At 34.0% G+C, this 17,157-nt stretch overlaps 1 protein-coding gene across 6 annotated transcripts in view; it reads left to right on the top strand.

The window, feature by feature from the left end:
• The window catches only part of PPP4R4 (protein phosphatase 4 regulatory subunit 4), a 59,836-nt gene that overhangs the window by 36,395 nt on the left and 6,284 nt on the right, over window positions 1-17,157 (top strand). For 2 of the 6 annotated variants that reach the window (XM_015865362.3, XM_015865365.3), the window contains exons 10-22: window positions 362-531; window positions 1,920-2,039; window positions 3,905-3,982; window positions 5,448-5,531; window positions 6,861-7,043; window positions 9,948-10,053; window positions 10,808-10,955; window positions 12,513-12,657; window positions 13,382-13,423; window positions 13,515-13,589; window positions 15,887-15,962; window positions 16,362-16,439; window positions 16,756-16,849. In XM_015865362.3, coding sequence (XP_015720848.2) covers window positions 362-531; window positions 1,920-2,039; window positions 3,905-3,982; window positions 5,448-5,531; window positions 6,861-7,043; window positions 9,948-10,053; window positions 10,808-10,955; window positions 12,513-12,657; window positions 13,382-13,423; window positions 13,515-13,589; window positions 15,887-15,962; window positions 16,362-16,439; window positions 16,756-16,849 — 1,399 coding nt within the window. The remainder of the gene's footprint in view (window positions 1-361; window positions 532-1,919; window positions 2,040-3,904; window positions 3,983-5,447; window positions 5,532-6,860; window positions 7,044-9,947; window positions 10,054-10,807; window positions 10,956-12,512; window positions 12,658-13,381; window positions 13,424-13,514; window positions 13,590-15,886; window positions 15,963-16,361; window positions 16,440-16,755; window positions 16,850-17,157) is intronic. The other 4 variants (XM_015865363.3, XM_015865366.3, XM_015865364.3 and 1 more) reach the window with 3 other exon arrangements.

Here is a 17,157-nt window from a genome sequence, read left to right on the forward strand (position 1 = left end):
AATATGGCCTAATTTTTCAACTTTCTACAAGCAATCAGTCTTCATGTGACTGATGTCTGTAGAGATCTGAAAATGGAATAAAGATGAAAATCATGCTAGTGGGTCAAAAATTTATATTTGCAGTCCTGCTGCTAAATTCTTGATTATTGCAAGAATTATGTAAACAGAAGTCAAGATTCAATCCATTACAGGTAGCTGCTATTTTTCTTTAATCATCTTTCCTATGTAATTTGTACTGACGATACAGGGAACACAACATGAAAAGCTTGATAGATTTGCAAATGATATTTGTTTCTTGAGCATTATTAATAGCATTTCTAATGAGAATAGTAATCTTACTCTTCTCACTTTAATTTTGGAGGCATTTTTACTCCTGAGCAGCACTTACGGTTTTTGGAATTTTATAAGAAGCTCTGTACACTGGGCTTACAGCAGGAAAATGGACACAATGATAATCAGCTACAACTCCAAACTCTGGAACAGGAAAAGAAGTATATTTCAGTGAGGAAGAACTGTGCTTACAATTTTCCAGTAAGTAACATTAATTTGAGATTAACTAAATGTGTCACGCATATAACTCACTAAATAGGACTGCAAGAAGGACAGAGAAGATATTGACAACAATTTTATATTATTAGCCAGATTCTAGCTCTTCCCTGGAAAATTCAGGTTAACATCTTATACTAGAGGTTGACCAAAAGAGATTTGTCTTTGGGGGTTCTGAGAAAACCATTGGAAAGTTTTGACTGAGAGATTACTATTTCAAGACATAACTAATTTCATTCTTGCATAGAATCATAGAATGGCTCATGTTGGAAAAGACCTTAAAGATCATCAAGTCCAACCACAACCTAACCATACAACCCTAACAACCCTCCACTGAATCATGTCCCTGAGCACCACATCCAAACAGTTTTTAAACACATCCAGGGATGGTAACTCAACGACCTCCCTGGTGAGCCTATTCCAGTACTTAACAACCCTTTCTGTAAAGAAGGTTTTCCTGACATCCAAACTAAATTTCCACTGGCGCAACTCAAGGCCATTTCCCCTCATCCTGTCACCAGTGAGAAGAGACCAACCCTGGTCTTGCTGTAAGCACCTTTCAGATATTCAAAGAGAGCAATGAGGTCTCCCCAATGACAGGTTACCTGTCTTTTACTCCAAACAATTATTACAAAGTCCTTGAGAAACATGCCTGTGAGACAGGGTAGCCAATTTCAAATCATCCAAAGCTTTTCACATTTTTTGTGTGTCTTGAGAATGCAAGGACTTGGAGATTGAATCTGAATGATTAAATGCATGCTTGAATCATGTTCCTGCCTGGATTCAAAAAATATTTGCAAGTTTATATGAGGTCGTTAAATCTACCACTCATACTTTTCAAAATCTATTTTGTATTTTGACATAGAGCATTTATATTTAAAGAAACTAAATTTGTACCAAGAGCCAATAAAAAGGTTATTTTTATTCTGCCTTTTAAAGATAACACCAACTATGTAGTAAAAATCTGTTGGTTTATTTGAGCAAAAGCAAGTTATGTACACACACAGTTGAAACTGAGATACTTTAGTGCTTGCTAAAACAGTCTGCATTGCTCTGGTCTTTAATTACGGCTTCTGCTAGTTTACTGAAACGTCATTTATAAAAGAGACTTTATTGCCTGTGTTTTTAATCTGTCTACAGAAAAATAGCTTGCAGTCTCGAAGATTTGTGCAACCAACGGAGTCCTTAATTCTTTAACTTGTCTGACGTCTTGTTTTGGCACAGCCATCAAAAATATCACGCTTTGTCTTTAAAATCACAGCTCGTTAACTCTCATATGACTCACTTGTTGAAACTCAGTATTTTCTTCTGATGATCTCTGATAGTGTGACCCTTTAGCAATACAATTAATAGAAGACTTTATTTTTCCACAGGCCATGATTGTTTTTGTGGATCCAAAGAACTTCCATTTAGAACTGTATTCTATATTCTTCTGCCTTTGTCATGATCCTGAAGTTACTGTTAGATATACTATGGCCATAAGCTTCTATGAAGTACGTCTACAAAAATTCTTTGTTGGTACTGAAGTATTTCTGTTTTATGTTTTATTCTTTAAGCTCATGTTTGTGACTGTTCAACCTATAGAATAAGACTTGAAAGAAGTTGCTAAATTATTCATTTCATCAGAGATGTTCAGTCTTTTCTAATATGTAATTTTAGCCCATAAACCCTTTAGCCTGGTATGCAACATTGTCTACAAAACTCTATTGTGAGGTGAGCCTTTAGGAAGTGAAAGCTGAAGGAAACTAAAGATGGTCTGGTACCAGAAACGAACGTGATTGTAGTAGTTAGATTATTTGAAGGTTTTGAATGCTATTATAAATAAGTGTCACAGGAGAAAAGGGGCTTGTCACTTTGGTCCTGAAAGTCTTTAGGTCTAGACCATCTGCAACTATGCTGTATTATATGAAGACTACTCACTTGTAATAAGTCTATAAGTAATAAGTTAAATGCTCAGATTTAATACTTGGAAAATTCTGCAGATGTATAAGCACATACTGTGTTATTTTTATAAAACTTCAAAAAAATCTTTGTATAGATACAGTTAGCAATATGGTGTGAATTGCAGAAGTGAACATACACTCTCTTCTGAATGTTGCAATCCATATAAGAGATCTTCAAGGTTTTCATAGTGTTTTACGAAGAATCTTCGTAATGAAATCCTTAAACTAAACTAACCTTTCATGCCATTTTGTAGCTGAGGGAATTTTAAATTAAGCAGTTTGCTGAAAGTATTTAAATCAAGAATAGAGAAATAAATGAGTCATAGATTCACCAAGATTAGAAAAGGTCTTCAAGATCATCCAACCGTTCACCTGCCACCAATAATTCCTCACTAAATGATGTCTCTTAGTACAGAAGCTAAACATTTCTTGAACACCTCCAGGGTCAGTGACTCAACCTCCTCCCTGGACAGCCCATTCTAGTGCCTGAGATGGCTTTATTTCTGTCATTTCAAGGGATTTGATGGGTTTCCATTTCTCTCTACTTGTTGATGCCCTCTCTTACTAAATGATAATCCAAGATAATTACTAAAGTTAGTTGTAGTTAGTTGTGCAGTTAGCATACCATTCTATGTAATATTTTGTCAGCTGTATAACACTTTCAGGATTCTGTCTGAATATATGTAAAGTATTCTAGTTCATTTAAAAGACCAAACATATAAACTTATACTTCAGTCTGAATGTACATTTAGTGCCAGTCAGTGTATTTTTAGAACCATAACTGAACAACCACGTGACAGCCAGATGTGAACGAGTTATGGCATTTATTGTTAACTGGGTATGCTTTTCAATATCTGCCTGTAGCTATTTCCTTGAGGTTTAATCTTGATTATAGAAGTAAGATATTATCTTCAATTGGCTCATATAAACAAAGAAAGCTATTAAAATTCATAAGCTAAGTATGCACCGTAGCAAAAATCTCATTCCTGAGGGTTTTCTTGTATTCACTGTAAAACCATTTCTGCAGTTTGGAGATGGACTTTTAGTATTTTTTAGAAGTTTTTATGTGGTTCGGGAATCAGAGGAAAAACAGTTAAGCAGTTAAGTCCTAAATTTTATCTATCTATTTATTTACTTATTTATTTATTGAAAGTGTGAAATAGTGTTAAGACTAAAACCATTATTTATCAGTTAGGTAACAAGTCTGTCTCTTGTTTCATATCCTCTGTACGAGCATATTTTTAGTGTGATCAACAGGGAAGTACATAACTTCAGAAAGCTGATACTAAAAAATTGTTCTGCAAGTAACAAGTAAGCATACGTAGCATAATTGCTATAATGCCAGGGAACTAAGGTATGGTTTACCTTGTTATCTTACTGCCTTTTTCATTTGTTTGTTTCCTTGTATGTTTTAGGTTGCTAAGCTTTTAAATTCTAGTGTGTGTACAATTCAAAAGGAACTGGTTACACTATTACAGGATGAGTCACTGGAGGTAAAACACTTTCTTTGGAACTTGATTTTGCTTGTTACACTGAGGCAGATTACCTTGATGTTTAGGAATTCTTCAGTAAGACAAAACAATAGCTGCTCAAAACCACAAGCAGCTTCTGTTTTGTCTTCTTTCTAAGGGTTCAAGCCTAATGTGAATAGAAAGGAGGAAAATAAGGATAGAAAGGAGGAAAATAAGGAATTTGTATTCAGATAACCCACACTGTGTTAGTTTGCTTTTCAGAACATTCATTTTAAATGTGTTATTAATTGTTTTATTTATTACCATACAAATTATGTGGAAACATTTGCTTTTGATACTGCATTGAAGTATTTGTTAACAACATTCCAGGTTTTACTTTTTTATTTATGTTTCTCCAATTGAAGAGGAGGTGAAATTTGGTGTGGTTCAAAGATCAACATTTTTAGAAAGGATTTCAGTCCGTGATCTGGTGCAGAACTTCTGGCCATTCCCAAGATGGTTCAGTTTAGTGAGCCTAGGTTTCGACCAATGTAAAGAATTAATCACTTAAATACATATAACAGACAGTATAACAGGACTTGTCTTCTTTTGTGTCAAAATTGGTCTTTCTTCTCATATGGAGCTATTCTAATACTTGAGCATTTTGTGCTGGTTTTATTTGTTTTTCTAACTGGAGGGTCTTTGGATATGGTGTGGCAAATTGAATTTTCCTTTAATGTACTGATTTTTACTTTAGTATCTTCTGTTAGGCATTTTCAAAGGAGTTTAAAATGTTTGTAGAGCATCTACTTATAGCTTATGAAATTCTGACCTGTTTTAAAAGATTTTTCAACTCCAGCACTGGAAAGTTGAGACTCAGAAGCAGATCGTGGTTTGGAAAAACTTCCGAGTTATCTAAATAGCAAAAATATTCAGTGCTATAGAAATCCAGATCAATGCCAAGTAATATTTAATAATAATATACTTTTACAGTCTAATTTTGAAACCTAATTTCTGACCTTTGAAAGTAAGATTATTGCTAATTAATGTATCACTAATGAAGGCTAAATATTCTGTTCTAGTTTATGGAATTGTCATTTTTCTTAAGGCAGGAAAAATTGCTTTTAAGATTTAGATGGCAAACATCCAAAGCACATTTCTTTGTGGCTGTTGAGTCTGTTACTTAACCATCTGTGAAAGACAGATCTTTTAGAATGCGTGGATGTTCATTTTGAAATATTGTACACTATGAATGTTTTAGAAATGACTGAGTGTGGTATTAATGTAAGTCAAAGCTATAATTCTATTTTTCTAACATGGAACATATAATACTATATTAAAATATCAGACCTCATTAGTACAAGTACGTATATGTTGCATCTTTTTTAATCTCCATTGATGTAAGAGAGCAATAACAGGAGATGTCAGCAGGGGTATTATTGGTGAGAGATACAAATTGGCTCAAGTTAATTTATAAACCTAATTCATGCAGCCTTTCTTTAAATAGGTTTTAGATGCTCTGGTAGGTCACCTTCCTGAAATCCTTGAACTGATGATTAATGGAGGAGAAAGCAGTGGATCAGAAAGCAAGGTGGGTATTCTTACGTTTCATAATGTACTTTCTAAATGTAAATGGCAGGTAGTAGCAAAGTTGTTTCAGGTGTTTGAGGATCGTTTTGTAATTGTAATTAGTAATTGTATAAAAAAGGTTTTCTTGATCATTTCTGCTGTGGGGAAATACAGAGCTACTTTGTTGGGTTTTGGTTTTTATTTTAATATTATTTGTTAGTTAATATTCAAAAAACATTTTAAAAGATTGTATTTAGTGTAAGAATGAACAGCATATCCATGCTCTTTTTTTTCCAGTTAAACACAGATTGGCTGAAATAGATCAGATTTTGAAACGGAGTCATTAAGTTGAATCAAAATTAGCAACTTTTTAAAAAAAAATTGGATTCACTTTAAATGAGTTATTTATTTATTTTGTATATATTTATGTGAGAACTGCCTACAGTTGCCATTTGCAGTTACAGTTGCTGCCAAGAGAATGTCTATTTCCTGAGGTAAAGGTACTGAATTAGGACTTCAGAGATCTGAATTCAGTTATCAGCTTTGCCAATTTAGTTTTATGTGGCTCTGGACGATGGTACATTCAGGAACTCCTCACATGTTAAATGGAATGTGAAATATTATCTTCTATTTCAGAATGGTGATTTAAACATACTTTCCAAACATACAGAAAAACTGAACTATTCCAGCAATATAAGTACTGAATGTGGTTTTTTTTAACCTATTTTGGACACAAGTTGAAGCTGTATTTTAAAATGTGGGTTTCTCAGGTGATTACAACTGTATACATGTTACATATGTGACAAATGCATGTCAAGTCTGGTAGTGCATATTTCACTTAGCTTAGTTCAAAAGAGAATTGATCTTGACTATTATAAAATCTCCTGGGTGAGAAAAGGTGCACAACTCCTTTCAAAATGAAGTTGGAAACTGTAACTGCAAAGTTTGAGAGCTGAGGAAGAGGGGATTTATTTGGCTTAAGAATGAGAAGACAGGAGAGCTGTTTTTGGCTGCAAAGGATATTTCAAAGAGAACACTGATTGGTTGTTTCTCATTGTGAGATGAAGGGTCTGGAAGTGAAGGTGTGTTTAGCTAGGCATTGGAACAGGTTTTTGAGTAGTTATCAGTAGAGTTTACCATGTGTGAGAGGTGGTGTAACCCTGATCAGATTTTGTTAAAAGAAATGAGGCCTATTGGAAATGGTCACAGTGTAGCTGATTCTGGCTGAGTGGAGGAATAGCTGGCCACTTAAAATCTTTCCTTCCTTACATTGTTGTGCCTTGTTTTTAAGGCTTAGTGATGTACCATACAGGCAGAAGGTGTAAAATTAGGTTTATATTTTTATTTCTAGTTGCTGTCTATTCCTGACTTGATTCCAGCATTGACGACAGCAGAACAGAGAGCAGCAACTTCCTTAAAGTGGAGAACTCATGAGAAGTTACTACAAAAATATGCATGTCTCCCTCAAATCATATCAAGTGATCAGATTTATTACCGTTTTCTTCACAGAATGTTGACAATCATTTTGACAAACGTGAGCCTGCCTCTTTCTGGTTCTTCATTTGTTTAGAGTATTTAGAACACTTACCACTAGGTATTTTTAGCATTATTTATAAATTTATCTTTAAGTAATATTTCTCATTGCATATGGTATATCAGACTGTTTTATTTCATACAAGGCTGAAAAAATTCTGAGAACTTTTCCCCCCTAATTTGAGGAGCAAAATTTGTATTGCCAGGTTATGGTGTTCCTTTCTCAACACTCTTCTTCCCTTTCTTTGTGCTCATTATCAGTTTGCTTCTAGGTAAACTGAAAGTCATTTCCAAGTTTCACTGATTACTTTGCATCATGTTCCATTCTTTGAGAGGACACTTTAAGTCTAAAAGTGAGCAATCACTTAGAGCTACTGATCTGAAATTGTAGTGAATTGATTCAAGAGTGAAATTGTTCTAAGAGAAGATGTTCTAAGTTTTGTTTTCTAACACCCACAGTATAGCAGATGCCTTCCAAACATGGAATAATTTAAAGCATTTTAGAATCAGATAAATAAACAAGTTAGAAAGAATAAAGAAATGTTACATAATTTTGCTCAAATTCCTTATTCTCAGTAATGTTATGCCTTTTTTATTCTAAGATGTACATATGCTGCTCTGAAAGTAATGCCTCCTATTTATAGCCATTGGAACAACAGCAGGTACATAGAGAACAATAACACTGTTTGATTGAGCGAAGTTGCAGCTACAAAGCACTATTTTTCAATATAGTCATCGTCATTAGCTATGCGTTATGAGCCTATGCATGCCATGCTTATAAATATCTGAACCTGTGGATGTGACCCAGTGTTTTGCAGCTGTTATTGTGGTGTCATTGTTAGGAGAATGTTCTCCATGAAGTCCATCTTTCATCAGCCCATACAGATGGAAATCAGAAGGTGGCAAATCCAGACTATACAGTGGATGTGGTAGCCAAGATAGACCTTATGCTCTGTGGTCTTCAAACTGATATGGGGTCTGGTGTTATTATGTCACAAGAGAAAGACAGTTTTCTCTGGCTTGACTCTGGAAGTTCCATCCTTCAGCATAGTCAGAGTTGCAATGTAGTGGTTAGAGTTGGTGGTATGTCTGAGTTCTGGAAAATCCAGAAGGATCACAAATTTCTGTCCAAAAAGACAGTGTACTTGTCTTGAACTTTTTATTTGATGGGGAATTTATGTAATCACTCCATGGACTGCCATATTGATTCCAGTTTGTATTGGTGACACCACTTCTTGTCACTGGTAATGACCCACCTCTATCAGACTTTGCAATATTCCAGCATTACCACCATCCTTTTCAATGCATTGAAGATGATATTTAGTTCCATATGTGGTTCCCTGGTTGTAATCCTATGATTTGCGTGGATAAGCTGATTGAGATGCTCTGCTGGGGGACTGGGACTTAGATGATTCCAAACCCAAACCATTCTATGGTTCATTTTGTTGTGTGACAGCTGTATATGGCCTTCTGGAGTGCAGTTTGTGTTTCATGTCACTGTTGCCACTGCTGAAACACACTCTGCTTAGCTTTTTTCACATCCACTGTTTGGTCTCCATAAATGTTTAGCAAGCATCAATGAATGTCAGTGAATACTGTTCTTTCCACATGGATGAATTGATTTCCACACCTTTGCTTCATCCACGCTCCCATCCATGGTCAGACACTGTTTTGTCAGAGTGCCCCTCTGCTGCCATCGGTTGCATGGCAACAAAATGTAATGGAATACTGGTGGGAAGTTTTGACCTGTACTACCATATCACCAACATCATAAAAGAGGAGGCATAACTTTTGGAGCAACCCTTTTATTATTGCAGTGCTTAAATGGATTTATATTTATTCTGGTAAACGTGAAATAAAAAAAAGATTGAATCAGGATTTCTTACTTAGCAACAAAAATAGTAGGTGAAAGTTCAAATAAATCAATTATAAACTCACTAAAATCATTGAATAAAGCTTATATTTCTTTTGCTTTGCCTCTGATATTTGAATTAAAATGTGTATGGTTAATATCCTGTATTGGCATAATCCTCACCAATCTGATTTTGTGTAACAAACGTAACTTGATTGCTAATAGACGCCAAATAACTTAAGCTTTTCTATAAAAGCTCTGCGTGTTGACAGGCTTCTCAGGAATTGTATTTGAGTTGATTAGAGTTCCTATTCTTCCATTCTTCTTGCTAGGCTGCTCTTTTCTGTGCTGAGTCCTAGGCTTTATTCTCAGCGTATGGAGAAAGTGCGTTATGGGAAGTGAAGATAAAATGGTACAATATAAATTGTACTTGATTGAAACAAATATCAGTTTAAAATTTTAGGACCAAATTTCCCAGTAAAAAAAAAGCATTTTGCAAATAGTTACACTTACAAAGGAGTCTGTTATGGCAACTATAAATCTACTCAACTTGAGAAGAGTTATGGTTATAAAAAGTAATAGAAACCTGAAAAGAATGCATTTGTAACTAAAATTGCTCTGAAGAAACATGAAATCATATTGAATGCCTGTTAATCTTGAACTGAAAGAAATGTGATGGTATTATACTGCAAGAAAAAAAATTGGTAGCATTTCACTATGAGAAAGAGACGAGCACAGGCCTTAGTAATCCTAGTAGAGTGATAGTATGGAGTAAGAAAAAGTTACTAGTACTCATTTCCAAAAGCTTCCTAAACCTGAAACTCTTTAAATTTCAGCCTCTCAAGTGCCAGAGATTACTTGGATTGAGATTATTTACTAGCTTTTAAACCATTTGCCCTACTTTTTTTTTGAAAAGATTTCAATACATTTGAAGATTTTAGTTGTAATTCTTCAACTTTGATTTACCATGATTTATTACTTCTTGAGATTTTGTATGTTTTAATTCATATTCTTTCAGTTGTGTTTGACTGTGTTTCCTTTATTTCTCTGAAGAACGTCCTTCCAGTACAAAAAGCAGCTGCTCGAACTCTCTGTGTTTATTTACGTTATAATCGCAAGCAAGAACAGAGGCATGAGGTTATTCAGAAACTGATTGAACGTAAGATAATTTTTTCTTGTTTACTTAGAGATGCGAGTATTGACTGAAGATTGGTTTATGGTTATATGCATTCAGTGTAATTTCCTGCCTTCATTGGTGGGATTGCACTTAGAAGACATTCAGTTGCACACTTTTTCACCACTCAGAACAAAATTTGAATATGTGAAGAATATGATTGGGTGAAAGAACTGGGAAGAGGCAGTGTGGGAAACTGATAATGTACCAATGCTCCTCCAACCCTACTTCTTGAATCCAGAACTGTTCAGCAAGAGGTGCTGCAGTGCATAAGCAGAGTTCCTCTATAATTCTCTGAAGGCTTCAACATAAGAAGTGTTGAATAATACATCCCAGAAATTAATTTATGAATTAGTTGGTCACGTGAATAAGTGGAATTTCTGGCCAATGTTATGTTTTAAAGACAGACTAGAAGGTTCAATTATTCTCATTAACAATTTTTAATGTTTGAGGAGTAATTTTAAAGCGCGTGACAAATCTGAAAGGCATACCAGGCTTTGTTCAACAATGAAACTAGCTCATTTGCTAATAACATTTTTTCAAATGATTGAAGGAATGAATTGGGTATCTGACAAAAGTGCGCACTGGCAGAAATGGTTACTGAGTTTAGAGCTTAGGCTCTCATGGAAGTCAAATGCTAGCCTTTCACATTTTTGAGTCAAATGCTAACCTTTGAAATGTGTTCTAGCTGACAATGAGGATGTTTTGTGGATAATATTTGTGGATTGTTATTTTTCAGAACTGGGCCAAGGCAAAAGCTACTGGAACAGACTTCGTTTTTTAGATACTTGTGAATTCATTATGGAACTCTTTTCAAAATCATTCTTCTGTAAATACTTCTTTCTGCCTGTGCTTGAACTTACACATGACCCAGTGGCAAATGTGAGGTACTGTACTAAGAGTATGCAACAATGTACAGGGAAAAATCCTAAATAACACATAAACAAATATTATGGTTTTTTATGGCTTGTTTTAAATAACTGGGCTTAAATGAGAATGGACAGTGCCTTATCTGTGAGCAGTTCTAAAGCTGTGGAGGGTGTATGGGCACATTAAACCACAGAAGCAGGTCAGTCTGAGTGTCTGGGGAGCTGATCAAAAGTACTAAGCTAAAGGAGTAAGAAGAAAAAAAATGAATATTTCATGGGAACAAGCTTAACTTCACTTTCCATTAATTTCCATCATTTTCAATATGGTGATATACAAAGATAAAAACACAAGTAATTATTTCAGTGGTCATATTTTAACAATGAACATAGGCATTATCTTATGTGGAAGTTTTCTACTTCATTGTTAAAGTTAATTTCAAAAGAACAGAAAGATATAAGGGGATTTAGGATGCTTGTATTTTTTCTTTAATTTTACAGTGATTATTTATTTATTTATTTATTTATTTATTGTTCCCTGAGTAGCCTGAGACCAGGCAATTCATTAGCTATTACTAATAAGAAAATTGTTACTTTGGTGTTCTTTTGTCATTTATTTTGTAAATTTTGCACATTTGTTTCTGATGTGAGTACTTCGTGTTGTCATCCTTAACGCATCTAGATACCAAATATTGATGACCTCTAGAAACAGTTTGCACATATGTGTGTGCGTTCAGTGAAGTTTGCATTTCATTGCCAAGAAAACTGGTGTTTAAGTAGAACTTGTATTTGTTTATTTATTTGCCCCATTCAACAGGGTCCCAAACCTAAAAATGTTGGTTATTTACATGTAGATTTCATGTTCTTGTGTTAAGATGATAACAGAAAAACAAACAAATAAAAAAGACTAATTTTTTGTCATCTTAAGTAGCTTATTGATTTTAAAAGCATTATGTAATGAAAACCTTAATTGACTTATAGTCCATTATAGTCATAATTCTTTGTAAAGATTAAAATATTTTGAAGGTCTAAAAAACAAGAAAAATTCATGTAAGAACAGTCTTTTTAGTGTTGTTCATCACAAAGCTATCCTCCCTGACACAGGACTGTCTCTGAGCACAGACCAGCAGAATCTGAGAACAGCAGAGATTATAAACATATTGTCCTTGGTTTTTTAAGCTTGATTCTTCTAGATTAATACAATTTGCTACGCAGTTGCAGTCAGATCAAATGGAGAGTATTTTGTTTCACTTAAATATATGAAATTCTTTATATTTAATCCGCAGTGCTTTTCAATTTTAAATTGAAATGTAATTTTCTATATAACCTGTAAGCTGTTTAGAAGATCTATCTGAGGATTAAGGCCGATCAATTACTTCAGACCTAATGGAATTTGGTTTGAAAGCACACAGAGGCACTGTAGCCTCTGCTACAACACTTCTGAATAATAATACCTAAATAATTATATGCCTTGTTTTCAGAGTTTAGGTTTTTAGAGTCAAATGGTAGCATGCAAATCTAAAGCTAATGCTTATTAAACAATCTGTTTCAAAAGGTTATTTTCTTTTCCTTTGGTAGAATCAAGCTGTGCTATTTGTTGCCAAAAGTTAAATCTACTCTGAAGATTCCTACTGATAAACATTTGCTTCAGCAGTTGGAGTTATGTATACGGAAACTTTTGTGTCAAGAGAAAGACAAAGATGTCCTGACTATTGTAAAAAGAGTAAGCAACACATTGTTTTGGGGTTACTGTTAAAAGGCAAAGTTTTGCTTTCTGTCTCTTAATGTAGGAACTGGAGACTAAAGACCTCTAATGACTATTTGTAATTTTGGACTATTAAGAGAAAATGTAATGTGTTCTGTCAAATCTAATAGAAGTAGTGCTTTCTTGGTTACATACATTGCAGTTATTTTCTATCTACTTGAGTTAAAGATTGTGTGTCAGTGAAAAATTAGATATGGCTCAAGACCCTAGTAAAAGTCATCAAGAGCCTTCAAGGTAAATGTGTCTGGCTAGTTGTTTTATTTTACAGAAACAGAGAAAGCATTTGCAGGACTTTCAAATGCTACAATACCTTTATAAAGTAAAATCCTCACAAAGCAGTTTAAGTCATGTTCATGCTCAGTCTCAAAGGAGCTTTGAAGTAGCTAAAATAGGTAGTTCTCTCATGGGGCCAGTCTTTCGGTGTATTTTGAGTTGTGTATTGCTGGTCAGTTAATCCTTCATTGTGAGGCTTATCAGTGCTCTGAAAATACTCTGACAGTTCTTGAATTTAAGCATTTGTAGCACAAATATTCAAGCATAAGCTTCAAATGTTTCAGAAGAAAGGACATGCTTAATTTTGAGTTCTGCTATGCTAAGCTTTCTCATCTCCCCAGTTTTTGAGTTAGAACAGTTGTGGGTTGCTGTTGAGTAGGGATAAATAATATTTTGATTTTTTTTATAGACAGTGTTAGAATTGGACAGAATGGATATCTCTTTAGATGCTGTAAGTATTTACTAGTTTTAGTATTTACTAACTGCTTTTAATTCCCATTTTCATGTAGTGATTTTTTATTTTTATTGATTTTATTTTGAAGTTTCAGAAAAGATTTTACGAAAATGATTTATTGGACCAAGAAAAAGAAAGACAAGAACATCTCCTTTTGGAAATGGTATATTTTATCAGTATGATGTCCTTTCTTTATCTTTTTCAGTAGTTTGTAGCTAAATATTACTGAGGCAGTAATTTTAAGGTAGAGAAAGCACATTACTGAGAAACCCAATAGATTCACAATCTGTGTATGATTTCATTTTACACTATAAATTAAGGTTAAGTTCTTCAAAATATCCTGCAATTTCTTTTTCTTTGCTACCAAAATTTCACTGTGTCATTCAGAAAGGCCAACTGGAATTAATAAATATTAAAACATTACGCCTCTATAGTTCTTAAGCTCCGAGAACCTCAGTGCACCTTTGAAATCTTCAGGGAGCTTACTGATTTGTCAGGTATGTATGACATACTAATGAAACATGTCAGAATTCATACACAGCCTCCATAAGAAAAGTTAAAATCATGACATCTTTTTTTCTACAAGAATGGTGAAGGAGGTGATGTGAGTGTTGCAAATTTCTCTGTTAACCAGGACATCTGCAGCCTTACAAGAGGGTGTCTGAATGTAGGTCTTACTGTAAAAAACAACTACAAAATACTTAGGATTTGGAAGTCTGCAGAATGCTTCTCCTACTTACAAACCCAATTATCATCTGCTGTGACAATAAGCAAAAGAGACAACAGGCACTTCACGCATCTTCATGGAGCCTGGGTTGGGTGGCTACAAGAACTGTGGTCCTCCTCTGCAGCCTAGTGAGAAGCTAAGAAAATGTCAGGCTTAAGAAGAGACCAGGTTTCATTAGCCCAGTTCTGACTTCTTGCATAAGTGCTTCTCTAGAGTGAGCTGGAACAGGTTCAAGACTGTCAAGAAATTGTTGATGTTTCCTCTGCAGAGTGGTTACAGAGCCTGCATTTGTGGCCCACTTTGATATCAAGAAGTGATATAGGCTTTCTCTTGCAATGCTAGTTTTCTTAATCTGTGATATCTGTCTCATATGCATCCTGCCTCCTTGCATTCAAGGTTCAAACATTTGTTCTCAGCATACATACTCATTTATACACACATTCAAGGTTTTGATCTTAACTTCAGCAGTTTTGGAGCAGACGCAATTACTGTTTCTTATACTGGACGCATTTGGAGGGCTGTGGCAAAATAGCTTCCAGTGAGCTTTGTGTTTTAGTCTTTGATAACATTATTATTTTTACCCTGTTTTTACAGCTAGACTGCAGAAGAGTACCCATATTCCTGTCACATATGGGATAGATATGGGCATACCTTCTGTATCGCAGAGATCTCATTTTTCCATACTCTGAGAGGCATACTTTTGAAGAATTGGTGTTGTACACATAAAACTGTGGCATGTCACAGTCCTGAATAGATGAGAAGCTACAGACTTTAATAGTGCTAATAAGATTATTAATAAGTTTCCTTAATTTTAGTAGGAGACTTAGTAGAATCTGTATTCCAGCAACCTTGACCTGAATTGCTTACCCATTTTTGTGTATGGAGATTGACTTTTTTTTTTTTTAATATCACTCAGATAGTAATTAAATTGAAACAAAAGAATGTCATTAGAATAATTTGGGTTCACTTTGCATTTTTGTTCTGAATTTAGTAAAGAAGATAAGCTAATACTGTAGGTTTTTGAGTTTAGATTGAAAGCCATGGACCAAGAATTCTGAGACAAGTATTGGCTTAAAATTGTGTATACAACTGTGTTAATGCTATATACTGTATGTGGATCTGCTTTTGGAAGGTATTCTAAGGCTAGTTAATACTGCAGAAATGTATTCCCTAAAATTGAAGTATTCTAATACTTTTGTTTTCTACAAAGACACACCAACTTTGGATGCTTATTTTAGGCCTTTAAAAAGTACGTGATGCACTTTACAGTTTAAGAAAAACGTTTTTATTTATGTTTGAATTAATAATATATTCAATTACAGTTGGATTAGTATCTCTGTGTACTTTGGTCACATTTGTTATTTTCTGCATGTTTGACTATCAAAGAAAAGTTTTGAATGGGAACTTTATCTCTGAGGCTCCTTTGTAATTAAAATAAACTTTTTTGGTGAGATTTATACAGTAAATGTACCCTCATTTCACTCTGTATTATTTAATTTGTTCTCTGGATATTCATTAGGCTCTGTAGTAAAGAGTTTTTCAGTGGGAAAGAGCAGAAATTAACTGGGTTGTTTGTTTGTTGTTTTTTGTTGGTTTTTTTTTTGTGAGTTGGAAGTATGCCTTTTTTTTGGAAGATTTCTAGCCTAGTTGTAAAATGATTATCGTTATTATTAGTAGTATTACTGTTATTGTTGTCAGATGAGTAATATTTAAGTAAGTTATTCATTTTTTAGGAACAATTAGAAAAAGAGAAGCAGCAAAATGAAGGAAGATCTGCAAATGTTAATGATAAAATATTTGAAAAGAAGCGTAAGTATATTTGTATGCATGTTGTTTGTGCGCATTTTACTCTTACTTAGATAGGAGACAAGGACACAGAGGAGAGATGCTGTTTATGTTGTTAATGCCAGAACTCTGGAAAAATTAAAGTTTTTTTTCTATGTACTTCTAAAGACATTTCTGAAAACTGGCTTAATTGTGGTAGAAGGAAAGCTTTTGAGTTTAATAAAATATCTGACGGCTTTTAGTTCTCTGTTATCTTTTATTTTAGAATGTAATTTAAAAACTTGTCATTCGTACTTCTTAAGTATTAGAAGAACCAGATTAGGTATTATTTCTGCTCACTGCTGGACTTGTAATATGTGATAAATCTATTTTACACCGAGGAGTATTTATATTAGGGTTGTGTTGTTTTGTTTTCTTTTTAAGGAAGAGATAATAAACCATCGTCAGTGTTGGTGAAGAGTATGACTCTTTCTTCTGGGAACTCTTCTGGTGCCTCAACAGGTGAGGATTATTTAAACAGTCCTTCTAGAATGCAGTTAAAGCCCAGCAAAACTTCTGTCATTTTTGTGGGCCGGTGTTTCAGTTAAGCAAATAGGGAAACAATTTGTTCTTAGAATGGAATGGATTTACTACATTTTAGTTTTATTTTATTCTTTGGTCTATAATAGATAACATAATATTTACTCATTACTATAGAGGTATTTGTATTGGTTCCTTCAGGTAACAAATGTTGACAGAATATGATACTAAAAGGTCTTATTTACTGAGTAAATGCAATGATTTCCATACTAAAATTGTTTATTACTTATAATTTTAGGCAAAGAAGACAAAAAATCCAAGCTGGTTCGAAGCCAGTCTTTCAATACTCAAGCACTGCATCCAAAATACAACAACATAGACAAGTGCTCTAAGTATCTTTTTTTATATTAATTGATTAACTGATAGGAAACTGTTAAGAAATACGTGTACTTGAAACTCTAAAATTAGTGTTCTGCCCACTGTTTTTTGACCCAAATTTTCAGCTCTCTGTTTAATTGGGTAAAAAGGTACAATTTGGAACCAAGGGAGAAAGCAGCATTTTAAGGTGTACTACAAATTCTTTAGAATTCTTTTTAAGTTAATGTATCATATATGAATTTGTTTTCAGTATTGTTTGATCTAAATTGTTTAGGAAATGTCAGTGTAACTTTCTCATTTAATTTTTTTTTTTTCAGATAAA

The sequence above is a fragment of the Coturnix japonica genome, chromosome 5, assembly GCF_054131305.1.
Source record: "Coturnix japonica strain WE chromosome 5, WE-NBRP24, whole genome shotgun sequence".
In the NCBI taxonomy this organism is placed as follows: domain Eukaryota; kingdom Metazoa; phylum Chordata; class Aves; order Galliformes; family Phasianidae; genus Coturnix; species Coturnix japonica.